Source organism: Mytilus californianus, unplaced genomic scaffold (assembly GCF_021869535.1).
Source record: "Mytilus californianus isolate M0D057914Y unplaced genomic scaffold, xbMytCali1.0.p SCAF_4, whole genome shotgun sequence".
NCBI lineage: Eukaryota > Metazoa > Mollusca > Bivalvia > Mytilida > Mytilidae > Mytilus > Mytilus californianus.
In genome coordinates this window covers 93,526,078-93,543,873 of record NW_026262690.1, presented here as the reverse complement: position 1 = coordinate 93,543,873, position 17,796 = coordinate 93,526,078, and the positions used below count along the sequence as shown (strand labels likewise).

The window sequence follows — 17,796 nt, the reverse complement described above, 5'->3', positions numbered from 1 at the left end:
GTTGCAGAAAAATTTGCAACGATAAAAAAAGTTAAGAAATTTTTTTGAAGATTTTGTAACCCTTTCCTCCATAATGTTGCCACCCTTTTTCCTATAAAATGACTATTTTGGAGCCTCCCCTTTCCTTCATAATGAAAACCTATTAACACCTCCACCTTAACCTCATAGTGCCTCTGTGTGGTATCTCAGTTGAAATATTTTGCCTTCGAAATAGCTGTACTGGAACTATTGTGTAAAATATAATAAAATGCTCCGCAGGGCGCAGCTTGATACGACCGCAGAGGTCGAACCCTGAACAGTTGGGGCAAGTATGGACACAACATTCAAGCTTGATACAGCTTTGCATTTGGATCGTGATTAAATATTTGACACAGCATAGGTTTCTGACACAGAATGAATGTGGTCTAAGAACTTAAAAATTTTAAATTGGACATTCACCTATTATGGTCCAATATCCAAAATCTAAATACACCGTTAGATTCAGCATATCAAAGAAACCCAAGAATTCAATTTTTGATGAAATCAAACAAAGTTTAATTTTGGACCCTTTTGACCTCAATGTGGACAAAGTTGATAACGGGGCCCAAAAATCAAAAATCTAAATACCGGTACATGGTTAGATTCAGCATATCAAAGAACCCCATATATTAAATTTTTGTTGAAATCAAACAAAGTTTAATTTTGGACCCCGATTTGGACCAACTTGAAAACTGGGCCCATAATCAAAAATCTAAATACATGTTTAGATTCAGCATATCAAAGAACCCTAAGAATTCAATTTTTGTTAAAATCAAACTAAGTTTAATTTTGGACCCTTTGGACCTTAATGTAGACCAATTTGAAAACGGAACCAAAAAATTAAGAATCTTAATACACGGTTAGATTCGGCATATCAAAGAACCCCAATAATTCAATTTTTGATGAAATCAAACAAAGTTTAATTTTGGACCCTTTGGACCTCAATGTGGACCAATTTAAAAACGGGGCCCAAAATCCAAAAACTAAATACACGGTTAGATTCAGCATATTAAAGAACCCCAAGAATTCAAGAATAAAACCCCATTGAAATTGGTCAAGAAATAAGCAATTTATACGAAGTATCTTCTTTTGCACAATACTGTGCAATTAAATATTTCTTGCTATTGCGCAATACTGTGCAATTGACAATTTCTTGCTATTGCGCAATATTGTGCTATTGGATATTTCTTGCTATTGCGCAATACTGTGCAATTGAAGATTTCTTGCTATTGCGCAATACTGTGCAATTGAAGATTTCTTGCTATTTTGCAATACTGTGCAATTGAAAATTTCTTGCTATTGCACAATACTTATTATATAATAATTTACACATCCTGTTTGGTGTGTATCTCCTACCATATCATTATTATTTGCTTTTAAATATAAATCAGAAATAACCAACTTAAAATGGAAAATTTTAAAAGAAAAAAAAAAGGAAAAAAAGAAAAAAAAGGAAAAAAAAAAAAAATCCCTCCCCAAATTTTTTGAACCCCCTTATGATTCATCACCCCCAAACTCAATCCCAGCCTTCCCTTTGTGGTATGGTACCTTGCAGTACAATTTCAGAGAGATCCATACACTTGAATACAAGTTATTGTCTGGAAACTAGAAAAATGTGTTTTTTGGCCCCTTTTAGGCCCCCAATTCCTAAACGTTTTGGCAATTACCCCCAAACTTAATTCCAGCTTTCCCTTTGTGATATGGAACCTTGTAGTACAATTTCAGAAAGATCCATACACTTACACATAAGTAATTGTCCTGAAACTAGAAAAATGCTTGTTTGTTGCCCCTTTTTTGGCCCCTAATTCCTAAAATTTTGAGGCAATTACCCCCAAAATCAATCCCAGCAATCCTTTTGTGATATGGAACCTTGTGGTACAATGTCAGAGAGATCCATACACTAACACACAAGTTATGTCTGGAAGTTACAAAAATGCTTATTTTTGGCCCCTTTTTGGCCCCATAATTCCTTTACTGTTGGTACCATAACCCCCAAAATCAATCCCAACCTTCCTTTTGTGGTATTGAACCTTGTGGTAAAATTTCATAGAGATCCATTCACTTAAACTCAAGTTAGAGTGCGAAAACCAATGTGTCTTCGGACGACGCCGGATAACGACGACAACGTCATACCAATATACGACCACAAAAATTTGTTTGCGGTTGTATAAAAAGTATATCTGAATTTTCTTGATGAAACAATTTTTTTCGCCATGCATTATGAATTTTTTTTTTAAATTGCTGTCTACAGAATTATCAAAGTTTTTGTTTCATTTAAGTAAGCATATTCATTTTATTGACATATCCTATGCAAAATAAAAATATAAAAAATCCTCCATGGCAGCAGGGGTTAAGTCTCAATCATATTCAAAGGTGATGCCATCATATTAGTACTTTCTTTTAAAGTCCTATTAAGTTTTTCACTTCAAAGATGAACTTAAAAATGTAAGAACAATTCGTATGTACATTTTGTAATATACTCTTTAAGTAAACATAATTTAAAAATCATTCCAGTACAAATATTTTCATTTAATTTATAATATGATTTGATGAGTCACAGAAAACCATTTTTGCTGATATTATGATATAGTTAGCTACTAAAAATAATTCTTGTTAAAAATAAAAAGAGCTCTACTTTTTCTGAACTTTTCTACTGCTGTACCTTAAATAAAGCCCAACCTTATAAAAAATTTACTAAAGCTTGCATTTAATCTTCCTTATTCACTGACTTAATTACTCTCAATAATCAATTGGGACAAACATTAACATTTATAAGAACAGTAAACCTGTCATACCTCCATTCCTGTGGGATTTTAAAAGATATAGTTTCAGCGTTAATTTTTCATTTTATACATAATGTAATTGTACTAAGACCTAGGTTACAGCAAACAAAATAAGTATCCCATGAATCTGTGGTACACTGAATATTTTTCAGCCATACCCAAAGACATTTCTGACAGGTTTCACTGCATTTTCTGCTCAATTAAAACTCATGAAAAGTCAACAACTTAGTTACAGTAGTCATGGAAATGAAGGGAAAATGTGTATCAACTCATGACACAAAAATTCCTACACACATTTGAAAAAATAACTAAAGCATTTGACAACTTATTTATTGCTGTTCTTCATCTCAAAGTCAGTCAGTTCAAGATAGACCCTAGCAGTAATTTGAGTGGAATTCTTTGCCAAATGTAGATAACACTACACACTTGCATTACAGAATTTATTACAGATGCAGGAAAATATCAACAAGATACAGACTATAATACTAATGGTAGGCTTTTTCATTGATCGATAGTCTGATCGTAAGCTGCTTCATGTGTTACACCAAATATACTGTCATATTCAGGGTATGTACAATACCAGAGGATTGTGCACAAGTAGAACTGGTTTAAACCCACTGCATAGTGTGCTTGTAGCAAGTAAGACTATCTGGACCATGTGTTGTTCCTTGCTGTTTGTTCGCCTATTTTTTAAATTTTTTTTTAGAGGTGTCAGGTATTTTTGGTTGATGTGTTATGTTATTGTTGGTTGATGTGTTATGTTGTTGTTGGTTGATGTGTTATGTTGTTGTTGGTTGATGTGTTATGTTATTGTTGGTTGATGTGTTATGTTATGTTATTGTTGGTTGATGTGTTATGTTGTTCTTTCCAAATTTTTTGGGTAATTCCGGTTATCCTTTATACGCATTATGCTATTAGAGGTTAAACAAACAATAAGAGTATCTCAAAGCATCAGCCTATCTTGGATCTAAAATTGTGAAAGCTAGTACTCTGACAGTGAGTACTATATCAATGAAAAAATTGTTTTTAGCTTCTTTTGCCCATAGGCTGTGATTATAAAAGAAATACAGACCGAATCAAAAAGATAAAGTAAGAAAATCATCCCACTGAACCTGATTTTTACCTTATCAGGAACAACCATGAAGGAGAACTTTAGATCTATATCAACCCTCCATTTTTGGTCAGGTGAGGTTCACAGTCTGTGGTTTTTATGTTACAGTGTTTTGTAGACTTGTTTGTTTTTTTCATCATTTTTCATTTTTTGCCATAATTTGGTCTGTCTCTCTTCGACTTATGAGCTTTGATTCTCCCCTTGGTATTTTCCACCTCTTTTTTTGCCAAACCAAGTCATGACTTTATTTATAGTTACCTTTGCGGCACATTCCCGCCATGAGGCAACGTTGATAGCGACAATACTGGCAACGGATTCTTCCTTGTTTGGCAATATCACAGTTCCCGTTACACTGACAAGTAAAAGTTGGCTCTCCATCTTTTGTACATCTAATATAAAAGCTCTGCAATAAATGAAAAAAAATAAAAATGATGCATTTACTTTTTTTACAGATTTAATATTGCTCAAATACTGACTCGGACATTTATTTTGAAACAGGTCAGGTGTTTGTCCAAGAATGATGGTAAGGGTGGGCATGTAACCATAACAAAGCCAAGTATAGTGATACAATTTTTGTTATATTTGTTAAAAGTTTGGTCAATTTTGTGTGGTGAACATCCACCAATCCTCCAATTAATTTCTGCTACTTGTTGATGTGAGTAACATGCCTTTCAAGGTTGTCTATTATTTTAAAGTCAATTCTCTCCCAATTTAAATAAAGAAAATAAAAGAAATTTGCATAAAAATTTCTATTAGTGTCTTTTGAAAGATTAAAAAAATCCATTTATACTGTAATTTGTTTTTTACTTCCTTGTTCAAAATTAGAATAAAGAAAACCTCCTTGTATAAAATTCCTATTGACAACAGCACTGAAAACACAATACAACATTACTATAGATCATTTATTAATTTAAGAAAAATATTAAATCATACAAATAAAAATATTTCTTAAGTAGTTATGACAAAAATTGTACTTTTCTGATCAATATTAAGCTTTAACATTTTCTTTATACCATCAAGATTACACATTGTATCTAAAAGTTTCTTTAGAAAAATTCAATTTGCTATTTATTGATGTGTAAATATGTAAATATTATTTAACAAAACAACTACGGACATAAGAAAACTATTGAACTCCCTATGGTAAAATTTCAAAAGGCTTTTCAAATTGCTTGTAATTCTTTCAATGTGTTTCTCTATACTGAGAACATTAAGCCAATGAGAGCAGCCCATCAATTCCAACAGCCTGAAGTAAACAGGTATATAAAACAAGCCTGATACAATAAGTTTATTCTATTACTCTTTATAAAACTCTTTCAGAAAAAGATCGATGCAAACACTCCATCTGAGACGGAAAAAAAAACTAAATTTTATGCAATAAAATGAATAAACATTATCAATACGCTTTCAGTCCTTAAAAATTTCCAAATATAAACCATTATCTATTTTACATATCATAAACCTTATTAAAAGTTAATGGGGTGGAAATTGCAATCCTTTTGTTTAGTTTTACTTTTTTATGTCGTTTATGTCCCTGAAAAAAATTGAAAAAATTGATGTTTTAATATCACACAATCCCATGTTATGTTAATGAGGTGGTTATTTAATCTTTTGTTTTCCAATTTCTATTCCTTTAGATTTATTTGTTTATCTTTTATTTTAAGTTTACTTGTCTTTTTGTTATTTTTTTATCATCCAAATTTTTTTTTAAAGTTTAATAACTGCATAACTTTTTCCTGAAACTATTCTTTTGAAAAAATAAAAACCATTATTACAGTTAACACCTTAAGAAATGGTTTCAAATGACACTGATCTATTTTTGTCACCATAACCCCATATCCTGTTTACATGGCTTGTGTTGTTGTGAATACAGGATTTATTTCACTTCCTTCCTTTATTTTATCTTGATTTTACAAAAAATTAAATCTCTTTATCATTCAATACCACCTTTTCATAAAATTTGGCGGTTAAGGTCCTTTTTAGGTCAAGCTGCTTCCACATGTTTTACACATGTGATTTCCCAAACTTTTTGTCATGTGATTTCCCAAACTTTTTGTCATGTGATTTCCCAAACTTTTTGTCTCTATGGGGATAAAGTTTATTCTTGACACATGTATTGTGCACTGGAATCTATGTCATTCTTTTAAAATATTAACAGGATGTTCGCTCCTCTTGTTTTTGATCTTTTGCCAGATATTCTGAATCCTCTGGTTATATCCATGTAGTGCCATTAAAAATTTTGCCCGCTAACCCCTACTTTTCTTTTCATAATTTTATTACATATAGTTTAAAAAGCCATATTTGAAAATCTTATAAAATCCTTGTTATTTTTTCATTGTTTTTGAAAGAAAAAAGGTGCCAATGTTAAATGTATGAAAAATCTAGAGAGAATCATTTCCCACCAAATTTTCAATGGCTTATATCTCGAAAACAAGCACACGGACCCCTCATTTTTTTCCGCTTTTTTAGTTCATTTATTTACAAACTAACAATTTATAACAGTCTTTTAAAAAGCTTGTTATTTTGAAACATAGTAGCATACATCCTTAAAGCAAAAAAATGTCAACCTCTCTTATACCTCTTGCTGTTGAAGAACATTTTTTGTTTCATTAACCGATGTTCATTTTGTCACATTTTGTAAAACATAAGTTGTTCTGTTGCTGTCTTATTGATGTGTATTTTTTTTTTGTAACATATAAAATTCCTATCTCCAATGGCAATTTCAAAACAATAAAAATCTCTAAGAAATGGTATTTTTTTTTTTATCTTTTTCTTTTGCAAATTACATTTTTTTTTTAAAACACATCAATTATCCTTTGAAATGCAAATGGCACAGGAAATAGTCAATACATGTATGAACAAATGGATTTATGTCAAACAATATCTTGGCATGTAAATTTGTCATTAACATGGCTTTCCTGCATACTGATGACTAAGTGGTTAGACTACAAAGTGTGCAAATTACTTATCAGGGATTCATTAATTCAATCTACGAAAATTTTCTTCTACCAAATTACGGCAAACATGACAACAGTGGCATTTAGGCACAAACTAATCAAGATTTCCATAAAACAGTAGGTCAATTACTTGGAAGTTTCCAACTTTGATTTCAATTTAAGTCATAATTAAAACAGCATCTGACACAGATTTAAATTTTTCAGTGGTGTTACAGCAATGGTTTCATCTGATGAAATAGTTAGCTGGGGAATGGGTATTGGTTCTACAATAGGATTTTTCATGTAATTACAAGGATGGAAAGGTGACTCTGCTGACAATATATTTTTTTTTCAGTACATTTTTAAAATTTTTTACTGCTTGCCCTCCTATCTTTGGCAGGATCCTTTGAAAGTCCTTGTTCACCACAAATTAAAACATTATCTTAAATAAAAGAAGAAATTGTCTGAGGACACGAATGCCCCCGCTCAAGCTTCAAACAAACGAAAATTGGATGGATGGACAAGGGTAACACTTAATGCCCCCGTCACCTGTGGCGGTGGCATAAAAATCCACAAAAAGAAGGGTTTTCATGCAATTACAAAGATGGAAAGGAGACTCTGCTAACAATACAATTTTTTTCAGTACATTTTTCTTAACTTTTACTGCTGGCCCTCCTATTTTTGGCGGGACCCTTTGAAAGTCCTTGTTTCGCCACGAATTAAAACATTATCTTAAAAAATCCACAAAAAGAAGGGTTTCAAACTTCCCTTGAACCCCTCCTCAAATGTCATCAATGTTAACCATGGTTTACTGTCAAAAGATAAAAGACAGCAATTTCAAAAACATTTTGTGTACAAAATACCAAGGAGTGTTATATACAAGTCTATCAGCACAGAAAATCTACGGTAATTCCAACTTTCAATTAAACATTCAACGCAAGGTTATTTATCTGCATTAATTATAATTTATTCTTAAATTACACGACCTTTTATCTCTAACCAAGTTTAATATTTGATATATATTAAAGTTATTGAGCGAGCTGTCAGAATTTTCCATTAGAATTTAAAACCTTAGTTATACTGGTATGGAGATTCTTCAACCCTTTGTATGTATATGTTTGCTCCAATACTAATCAACGTATTCAAGTCGTCTTTTATAGAAAATATTCAATTTTAAAACGCCATAGTTAACTAGTATGAAATGTTATATTGATTCGGAGACGCGACAGAACTTGTCTTAGACCAAGGACAAATTTTAAATGGATATACTTAGGTGATTCACAATGTATGTTTTACAATTAATATGAATAATAATTTTCAAGCATGAATTTATCGAGGATTAATATTGGTTTTGTTCATTATACAATTATTCTATATTTATCCCACTCTCAAGGGAAAAACTTGTCTTACAAAACACCCACTTGGCTCATGACATAGTATCACCTCTTGTTATAGTTACTGTAAAGCGAGAGGTGAAAGGGGAGAGGGGAGGGGGATTTTTTTTTTAATAATTTCTGGGTAAAGATAAAATTGCAGAAAAAAATATCCCTTTGCCTTAATCTTTATTGAGGATTAGGATCAGAGACATTAAAAAGAAAAAGAAAACTGTAAGTATGGCTCTAGGGAAATTGTGAAATTTAAACCAAAAATAACCACTTTACAGAACTTTTTTTATTTTTTACTATCTGACATGTAACTTTAATTTTTACAACCATCTTTGTTAAACCCCCTTGTTGAACTTGAAATACATGACCAAATATTAAGCTTTTGCAAAATAACTGAACTTGAAAGAAGAAAATTTATTAGTGTTCATGGCCAATATTACTATTTATTGACTGATATACAAATATTTATTTGCATCAACCTAGGTACCAAGCAAGAATGATTTTTGTCACAGTTGAAAAGAGGGTTGGGTACTCAAAAGACTAGTATAATACTGCTGTATTTTAATGTGGCTGCCGTAAGTCAGGAGCCTCTTGACATATAGATGTGTTTTTTTCTAAAAAAATTTATGTTGCTTTGGTGTCTTGTTATGTTTATTCCAAATCTCCTTTTATAGACATAACCATTTTGTTCTCAGATTTGCCATCAAAATTCTATCAAGTACTATCATCAGGCCATTTTAGGAAAATAATGATTAAATTAAGTATCAATATTTCAGATTATCAAAATATAATAAGAGTTTGATAAAAAAATTCAAAGAAGAAGTTTTCTTTGTTCTATTTATCATACTGCCCTACAACAATATATTTTGAAATGGTTGACATCTTTAATTTCAGACAGGTACCCCAATATGATGAAGAACTAGTGAGAATCAAGTTTACGTGGCAGTATATGGTTTCAAAAAATCAGTAAGCACTTTCATTGATGCAATATTAAGATTCAATATTTGAGAACAATCAGGTTTTTCAAAGAAAAATAATGTTCTCTTGATTTTCAATATAAACTGATACGGTGTTATACTAATAAATTAATTTATTTAAATCTTGAGAGGTTGACACAATAATTTTATTTATTTTTCTAAAAGGACAACCCCCTTCCCCATATAATACAACAACAAAAAACAGCGTTCTAAGACATCAGATCAGCATATCTTTCAGCCACTCAACAACTACAGCTGACTTATGAGGAGTAAACAAACTATTGCTTTCGTAAAATTCTATCGTAATACTTGAATACAAATTACAGGTTGCACTTTGTAAATACAGCTGTTTCTCAAACCACGCCTCTTTTGGGGAGATTTAGAATATTCATAGAAAATTAATTTTGTTTACATACTGGTTCCCAGTTATGCTCTCTGTGTTCCATCTCATAGAGACATAACTTGGGAATGTTACCAGTAAATATACATGTGCATATTGTTTACATTGAAATCTGTGGTAACCCTTCATTCGAGGTAGGGGTAGTTAAGAAAATTAGTGTTAGTTTAAACTCTGAAAAGTTCAGGGCATATAAACGTTGAAAATATGCCGCACAGCCCTATATTTTGACCTTTGAAAAAAATTGTAGTGCATATGAACTTTCAATTCTAGGATAAGATTGTGTTCAAAACTTCATAGTAAAAGTGGTACAGTTTTAGCCGTAAAAGGAGTTCCTATGGGAAATTGCATTGTCAATATTTACAGAAATGCAACCTATATAGGGTGAAAAAAGAAAACATTCAGAATTTAACCAAATTTGCTTTATCTCACAGATTTTAAAGAAATTAACTCAAATATGAAGTTTTATAAATATTTCATGAAGATTGATAGAATCCTGGGCCTTAGATATGATGACTCAGCATAAATTCACAGTTTACAGTATGCATAGTTTACTTAAAGTCCTGAATACAAAATTAATTCATAATATTTGCATGTTTGTAAATTAAATTGTTAAGAAGTGCTTATATTTACTCTTCGCAGTCATTGAAACTCATCGATCCTTCCTGAATATTATTTATGGGATGTTTGTGTCCTGTCATTAACCCAAAAGTAAGCCGTAACACCTAAATCTGCTTTTTTGTCACCACGGCATAAAAAATACAAGCTAGAAATACAAAAATATCTCAACAAAACTTACAATAGTGTGTTCTATCCTGAATATGTACTAAATATTCCAAATTGCTAGAAACAGCAGAATAATTTAGGAAATTTGAGGCCCCAGGGGCAAAAAACAGAGAAAATTGCCTACCCCCTGGGTCATAAAACAGATAATTTAACTTGTAAATGCTATGATTTTATGATTTTTAAGTTCTTGATATAGAAAACAATAACTATGCTTGGAAGTTATGCAAAACTTAGATGTTAGCAGTCATCTCTATAACATTTTAAGTGAATTTATATCTCAGACTGGTATCTGCATACATACAACTATTGCAAATATGGCTTTGTTTGAACACTTCTAGTATATTTATTAGGTAAATTGTGTCAGATATATGGTTACAGATGATACTGTTGTGACAAGAATTCTAAATTGACCATTTGAGGTAGAAAATGTGAACTTTAATTGACAAATAGGCATACAGTAAGATGTGGACTGGAGACAGAGGCAGGATTGGATATTTTATATAATCTTGAATGTTGTAATGATTGACTGCTAAACATAACATTTATAGTATTCTGATATGCTTTCAATATGTTATCAAAACAGTTTTAAACAGGTTCTAGGCATTTTATATCAGAAAATATGCAAATAGGGTAAGCTGGCAATAATTAAAGTCTTGTTTTCAAATTCTTTTAAAAATTGAAACAGGGGAGGGGTATAAAATGTTCAGTAAAAAAAAACTTAGAGTATACACAGTGATTTCTTTCAGGCTATAATTCTGATAAATGAGTATTAATGTAAGAAAAACTGATTTTAGAGAGTTTTCTATTTGAATAAATGTTTGTATAGGTTGCACTTTGTAAATACAGCTGTTTCTCAAACCACGCCTCTTTTGGGGAGATTTAGAATATTCATAGAAAATTAATTTTGTTTACATACTGGTTCCCAGTTATGCTCTCTGTGTTCCATCTCATAGAGACATAACTTGGGAATGTTACCAGTAAATATACATGTGCATATTGTTTACATTGAAATCTGTGGTAACCCTTCATTCGAGGTAGGGGTAGTTAAGAAAATTAGTGTTAGTTTAAACTCTGAAAAGTTCAGGGCATATAAACGTTGAAAATATGCCGCACAGCCCTATATTTTGACCTTTGAAAAAAATTGTAGTGCATATGAACTTTCAATTCTAGGATAAGATTGTGTTCAAAACTTCATAGTAAAAGTGGTACAGTTTTAGCCGTAAAAGGAGTTCCTATGGGAAATTGCATTGTCAATATTTACAGAAATGCAACCTACAAAGCAGAAATCAATGGATGTTTCCTTCAATGATATGTTGTCCTTAACATGCATGAAATATTTGCCACTGGACTTAAAACAAACAACAATCAATCTGTAATGATATGTATAAAATTGAAGTTTATAAATCTAATTTTGACTTTAAGTCTTAGTGAATTTTTTTTTATTTTTAAGAATCGTAACATACTCCAGTTTAAATAATTTGAATAAACTTGAATGCTGACAATCTAAGTAAATAACACTTATACTCTGGAATGTGGACGCTGATATCGAAACGTCTCGGATGTTTTCAATAATTTGTAATCAATTTTAGATATGTTACATACTTTGAGGGATACATTTAATATGTGAATGTTTGGTTTGCACAGTTAAGCCATGTATGATAAGTTAGTATTGTGATATTGCCGTGGAGAAGTCATTACGCTCTGTTGTCAACCTGGTGATCGTCTTGATGACGACAAAACCTAAACCCAAACACTTTTATTTAGTTTCTAAGATTTAAACCTTTACAAAATTCAAAAGACATGGGTTTTATGAATTGTCAGGGTTGTCTAGTTTACTTTTAAGCTTTTTCAATAAACTTTTTTTTGAGTTTTTGTTAGAATTTCCACTGCATGTGCATTATGTGTGTTTTGGAATTAAATTCTTTAACTCTTAATTTTATAGATAAATTCTAGACAGAGATAGTTAAGAAGCAAACTGCACATGCATGATGAAATAACAAAATTTTCCTTTCATCAAAAACTTTTAAAAAGTCAAATTTCAATATCGACATAGCCTACATGTAAATATTTGTTTACTGTTGAATTCGAGTAAATAGAGAAATAAGAACTTCAAAAGCCACTTGAGATCTTACGGATAATGTTCGACAGTTGGTTTTCTCATCAATAATTAATTCTATTTGAGCAGACAGCGACACGAAATACAAAAAAAAAACAACTAAAAATTCAAAACTTCTCAGTCAGTATTTACAATTTTTGTCCTTAGTTTCCAGTACAAGCACAGCACTTTACAAGAAGTGGTCATGTCTGTTTAGATGACACGAGCCACTTTTAAAAATATTGTTAGCTGTAAGAAATCAAGAAATCAAAACTACTCTGGTGAGGCAAAAAGGAATTTAGGAACTTAGATTTACCAAATGATCTTAAGCAATTTTGATATCACTAGCTTTAACTTTTAAACATTTTCCTTAATGAGTTGGTTTTTTTTTCCGCAAACAACAACAGAAAAAAATAATAAATTTGAAAATTCTTCTTTCTTCCCTATTTTTGTGGCAGACGGATGAAAATAAAAATAAATTGCCACAGCATTTATGATTAGTTTGGCATTTAGAGTTTTTTCTCGCATTTTCTATATCTTACAAAATCATATTTGCATTCACTGATCAGTTTTCTCATATACCCGTAAAACTTACTTTGCAGGGCAAGCATACTAAGGCCCCGAAGTAAAAACCACTAGCTTTTTCTCCACAAACTACGCAGACTTTGAAGTCTTTGTCTTCATCTGGCATGCAGTCATTGGTCGATTCTAATTTAATATCAGCGGGGAAACCCACTTCGTCATCTAAGCTACTAGACAGACCGCATGAACCTGCAATAGAAGAAAATAAGTTATTGACAAAAGTTTGGAATAAGAAATATATAGCTTTGTAAAAAATATTTATTAAAAAATGCACTAAACTTAAAGATTTAAAAAAAAACAAGAATATGTGTCCATAGGACACCATGTCCAGCTCGCACTCACACATTTCAATGTTCTGTGGACCAAGATGCATCCAGGTCAAAACTTTAATTTGGTAGATAATTTATAAAGCCTATAAAAAGTTCAAATCATAATGAACATGTGTATTAATTTCAAGTTAATTTGAACAGAACTTCTTTGTAAAACTTTAACCTGATCAGGGACAAATGCATAAACCAGTTAACATAATCCCCCCTAGTAATTGGAGCGGTATAAAATCGGTGTCCATATTAACTGGTTAATTTTTGGAAAAATTTCTTCAAACTCCAGTCCCTTACCTGACTTGGTTCAAGATTTCAGAAAAATAAATTAGGTTAAACAAAGCTTTATGCACCCTCATCCCTTTCAATCTTTTCCAGTTCCATATCATCTACACATCTTTGGACAAAGTGATACTTAGACTTGAATGGTGCTTAACAGGGACTGTATATGACACTAATTCCATATAAACACTTTTAGAATTGGAAATTTCAAACAAAACTAAGGTGGATTTAATATGTTGGAATACATATTTGGGGATTAATAAACATTTCTTTCATTCTTTCATTACAAATTTAAAAAAGGTAAAATTTCAATATCAACATACATTCAATAGTAAATATTATTCCCATGTTAAAGTTTGTGATATATATATTGATGGTAAAGCTCCCAAAAACAATTGCTTCCCCCGAGGAATTTTGATTTCCCACAGCCAACAATATTTTAAAAAGAAACTTGTACCATCTTAGAAAAAATTTGTATTCTGATGTTTGGCAAATTCTGCACACAAGCCTATAAAAAATACAGTGAAAATACAGGAAAATTTCGTCCATCACAAATATCAATGAATCAATAGCGTCTAAGACAGAACAGCTATCCCTAACCCATTTTGATGTACTTTTACAGGTAAATTTATTGGTCAATGTTTATATAGATTACCCTGGATAGTTTTCTTTGGTATACAAAAGTTTTGTTTACATAGACCGTAGTTTATGGACAGCAAATGTTAAATATGAACAAATAAAATTATTAACTTTTAAAACTCAACGCCTCCTTAACTTCAGGGCAGTATGTTAAAGTTGTTCAGTCTTTTTGCAATATAAGAAGTTGGGCGGTAACAATAACAGATGTTAACGTTACGTTGGGAGTCAATATGAGCCCACCAAAAGAGTTTCGTCACGATATGAAACATGCAATTAAAAGTACTTCTGAAAATCAATATTGGGCCAATTTAAAAACATGCATTTAAACAAGGCAATTACTTTTATAAACTTAATCTTATTTATATTTCTATTACTGTCCGAATCTTTAAAGGGTCACATACCGTTAATTATGTAACTTTTACCAGAAATCAAATGAAACTAATATTCATGAACTACATTCCAAACTTTTCAGTGCGACAGCTAGACTTACAATGTACTGAAAGTGAAAAATACCATTGAAATTACAGATCATGACATGAAGTTGTACTGGTACTTTTTTTTGCCCTCTTTTTGCGAGAGTAAGCTTGATTGAGTTTCTGTTGTCCAAAAAGTGTTAATTCAAAATTTTTTGCAATGTTTTTAAAAATATTTCAAAATTTGTGACCAATAGGTTTCACAGACATAAAAGCATATTTCAATTGTTGATAGCATCATTTGTATGCAGCATTTTCTGAAATCTTAAAAACTATTTGCACATTTTTGTTCAACAATTTCAATAATAATTGAACACAGAAATTTCTGAATTTACAGTTTTCTATCAACCAGGGTCTGTTTGCGAATAACGAAAAATTAAAACTCATTGGATCTTATCATGACAATGAATCATCAAGAATATAATACAATTGAGTCAATTTTTGACTTTCAATGCTATTTTTCAACATTGTGTTAAAGTTTTAATCTTAAGAAATTCCTGTTAAACTTCCTTCAGGACTGTAAGGTCATTTTGTTCCATTAAAGATAATTTTAGCTAACATTACCAGTTGTCAGTGCAAAAATATAGTGATTTTTTAATAGTACAGATTTAAGCATATTTGTAATTCTAAGTTATTAATTAATAGACTACATATTCTATTTCAAGTAATCTAGAAAAGACAACTTGACCAGTCTTTTGCCAGAACAATAAATGACAAGACAAAAATATTGATGACGCACGTCACTGATAAACCCTGGTCCTTCTAGCCGTATTTGCATGGAACATTAGGGGGATATTTCTGATAAAGAAAGGTGTGACCTTTTAAGACGGTCCCAGATAAAGCTGTCAGATCGCTGAGTACTATTACATTATCTGGGTACGAATAAGCTTTATACAATGAACAATTGAAACAAATGTTTAATTTTGGGAATTCCGCAGCAGGTGAGCCGCGTTAATATCTGTCAGGGTTACCTGTATTTTACCTGACAGGTAACACTGACATATTGTGTAATATTATTACAGATTTAATAATTGATAGAGAATTTTATTTCATCATAACATTGACTTTATTATATTTCAAAGTTAGAGTACATTTAAATTAATGGACATAAGACGTTATATAAAGAGATTTTATTAATTAAAGAACTCTATCCTGTTCTTTAAATTTGTTTTTAAATATATTTTTCCTGTTCGAATAATATAAGTATTTATTTAATGACTAAATGCTTTTTTTCAAATTAAGTTTTGATGCACCAAACTGCATGAAACCAATTAAAATTTTAAATTTTATTTTTAAAGTTATTTAAAGGAACAACTGTTATTGTGACTTTTTGAATCTGTTCTTATTTTTTTTGTAGGAGTTATTCATTTAGTGAGGTTATAAATAGCAACCTGAAGTCACGAAACTTTTTTAATTCATGGCATATGAATGATACATTACTTCCATACCAACACAAGCTTGATTAGCTCCCTAATTTATTTATTTTTTTTATCATTTTTCTTCTGAGGAACAATCTATGAGAAGAATCGAATCTCATGAAAAACTTACCGAAAGTACCCAGAAGTGAGAATTACTGGTACTCGCATCTGAGAAAACATGTTTACCAATATATTTTACAACTTCATAGTCACATGAAAATGATATGTGTATTTGACCATTTTCTATTGGGGGAAAGTTTATAAAAAAAAAACTGTTTGCCTCAGAGTGATCCACAACACTGTTACCTCAATCTCAAGCAAGCATTTTACTCAAGTCCAGGGTACCAGTAATTGTTAAAATTCAACAATTGTCTGTGAATCCAACCTTTTCTTATTTTCGCCTGTGAAAGTGCACAAGTTTCAAACTTTATACTGTGGATTCGTCTACTTCCGTGGATACTAATTTTTGTGGATGGATAAAAATTGTATTTTCATGGATATTTGATTTCTTGGATTTTCCAAAGTCTGCATACAAGCCTACAGAAAATTTGTACTTAGTTTACAATTTTTAAAAAGTCGTTTACTTTCACCCAAGAAATCCACAAAAATTAATATCCCACGAATAACACTGAATCCACAGTATAAACATCCAGTCATGAAACTTTGTACAGGTGCATGCATTTATATGAACATATATACATGTATAGTGATTGGGGAAAACTTTACAGTGTCAAATCTTTTTGCACTTCAAAACCTATATATTATTAAACTATATATAAAAACTAACCCTGACCCAGGTGTACTTATGAACTTTGAATTGTACTTGTAACAAGTTACCACTTTTCGACTGCTGAATTAATTATTAATAATTCAAACCATAAATATGTTGAAATTTTCTGCCTATTTAATCAAGCTTCAAAACTGCTGCAAACACACCTTTTCAACATGGTTTCAAAGATATAATTTCTAATATTAAGCAATGAATATTAGAAATTGTTTTTCATTTCTTAATAATGAAGTCGTAATCGACAGTAAACAATCTGTTGTTCATGGTAACTTATGACATTGCATATAGTTCTATATAATTATTAAGTTCATAAACTGGTTAACCCTGCCCACAGTTATATGTGCCTTCAAAAACCATGCTATGAGCTAAAGGGTCTTGACTGAATTTAGAATTATGTCCCTTGCACTGTTTCTTATTACATGAATTATGTCCCTTGTAGTGATTCTAATGAGAATTATGTCCCTTGTAGTGTTTCTTATGATAAGAATTATTTCCCTTGTACATTATTCCAGATTTCCTTTGGTGCGATTTGTGTGTTTAACAAATATCAAGACAAATCTAATAAAATTATTCAAACATTTTATTATAAAACTACAATCTCATCATTTAATGAATACATATAAATATTCATTGTTAAAATTATTATGACATCAAAAAATGTTTGAATAATTCAAACAAGGGGCAGATAATCAATTGCAATTGAATTCAAAGTACATTTTTGTCAAAATTTTATCTAAGTAGGTTACTTTGACATAAGTCTGCAAGTTTAGCATGTAACACAATAAAACATAATACAGCCATTGTGTT

At 30.9% G+C, this 17,796-nt stretch overlaps 1 protein-coding gene across 2 annotated transcripts in view; it reads right to left on the bottom strand.

Moving 5' to 3' along the window:
• The window catches only part of LOC127698853 (uncharacterized), a 66,484-nt gene that overhangs the window by 13,031 nt on the left and 35,657 nt on the right, over positions 1–17,796 (bottom strand). For both annotated transcript variants that reach the window (XM_052202548.1, XM_052202549.1), the window contains 2 exons: positions 13,084–13,259; positions 4,171–4,315 (listed from right to left, as the gene is read on the bottom strand). In XM_052202548.1, the coding sequence (XP_052058508.1) occupies positions 4,171–4,315; positions 13,084–13,259 (321 nt within the window). The remainder of the gene's footprint in view (positions 1–4,170; positions 4,316–13,083; positions 13,260–17,796) is intronic.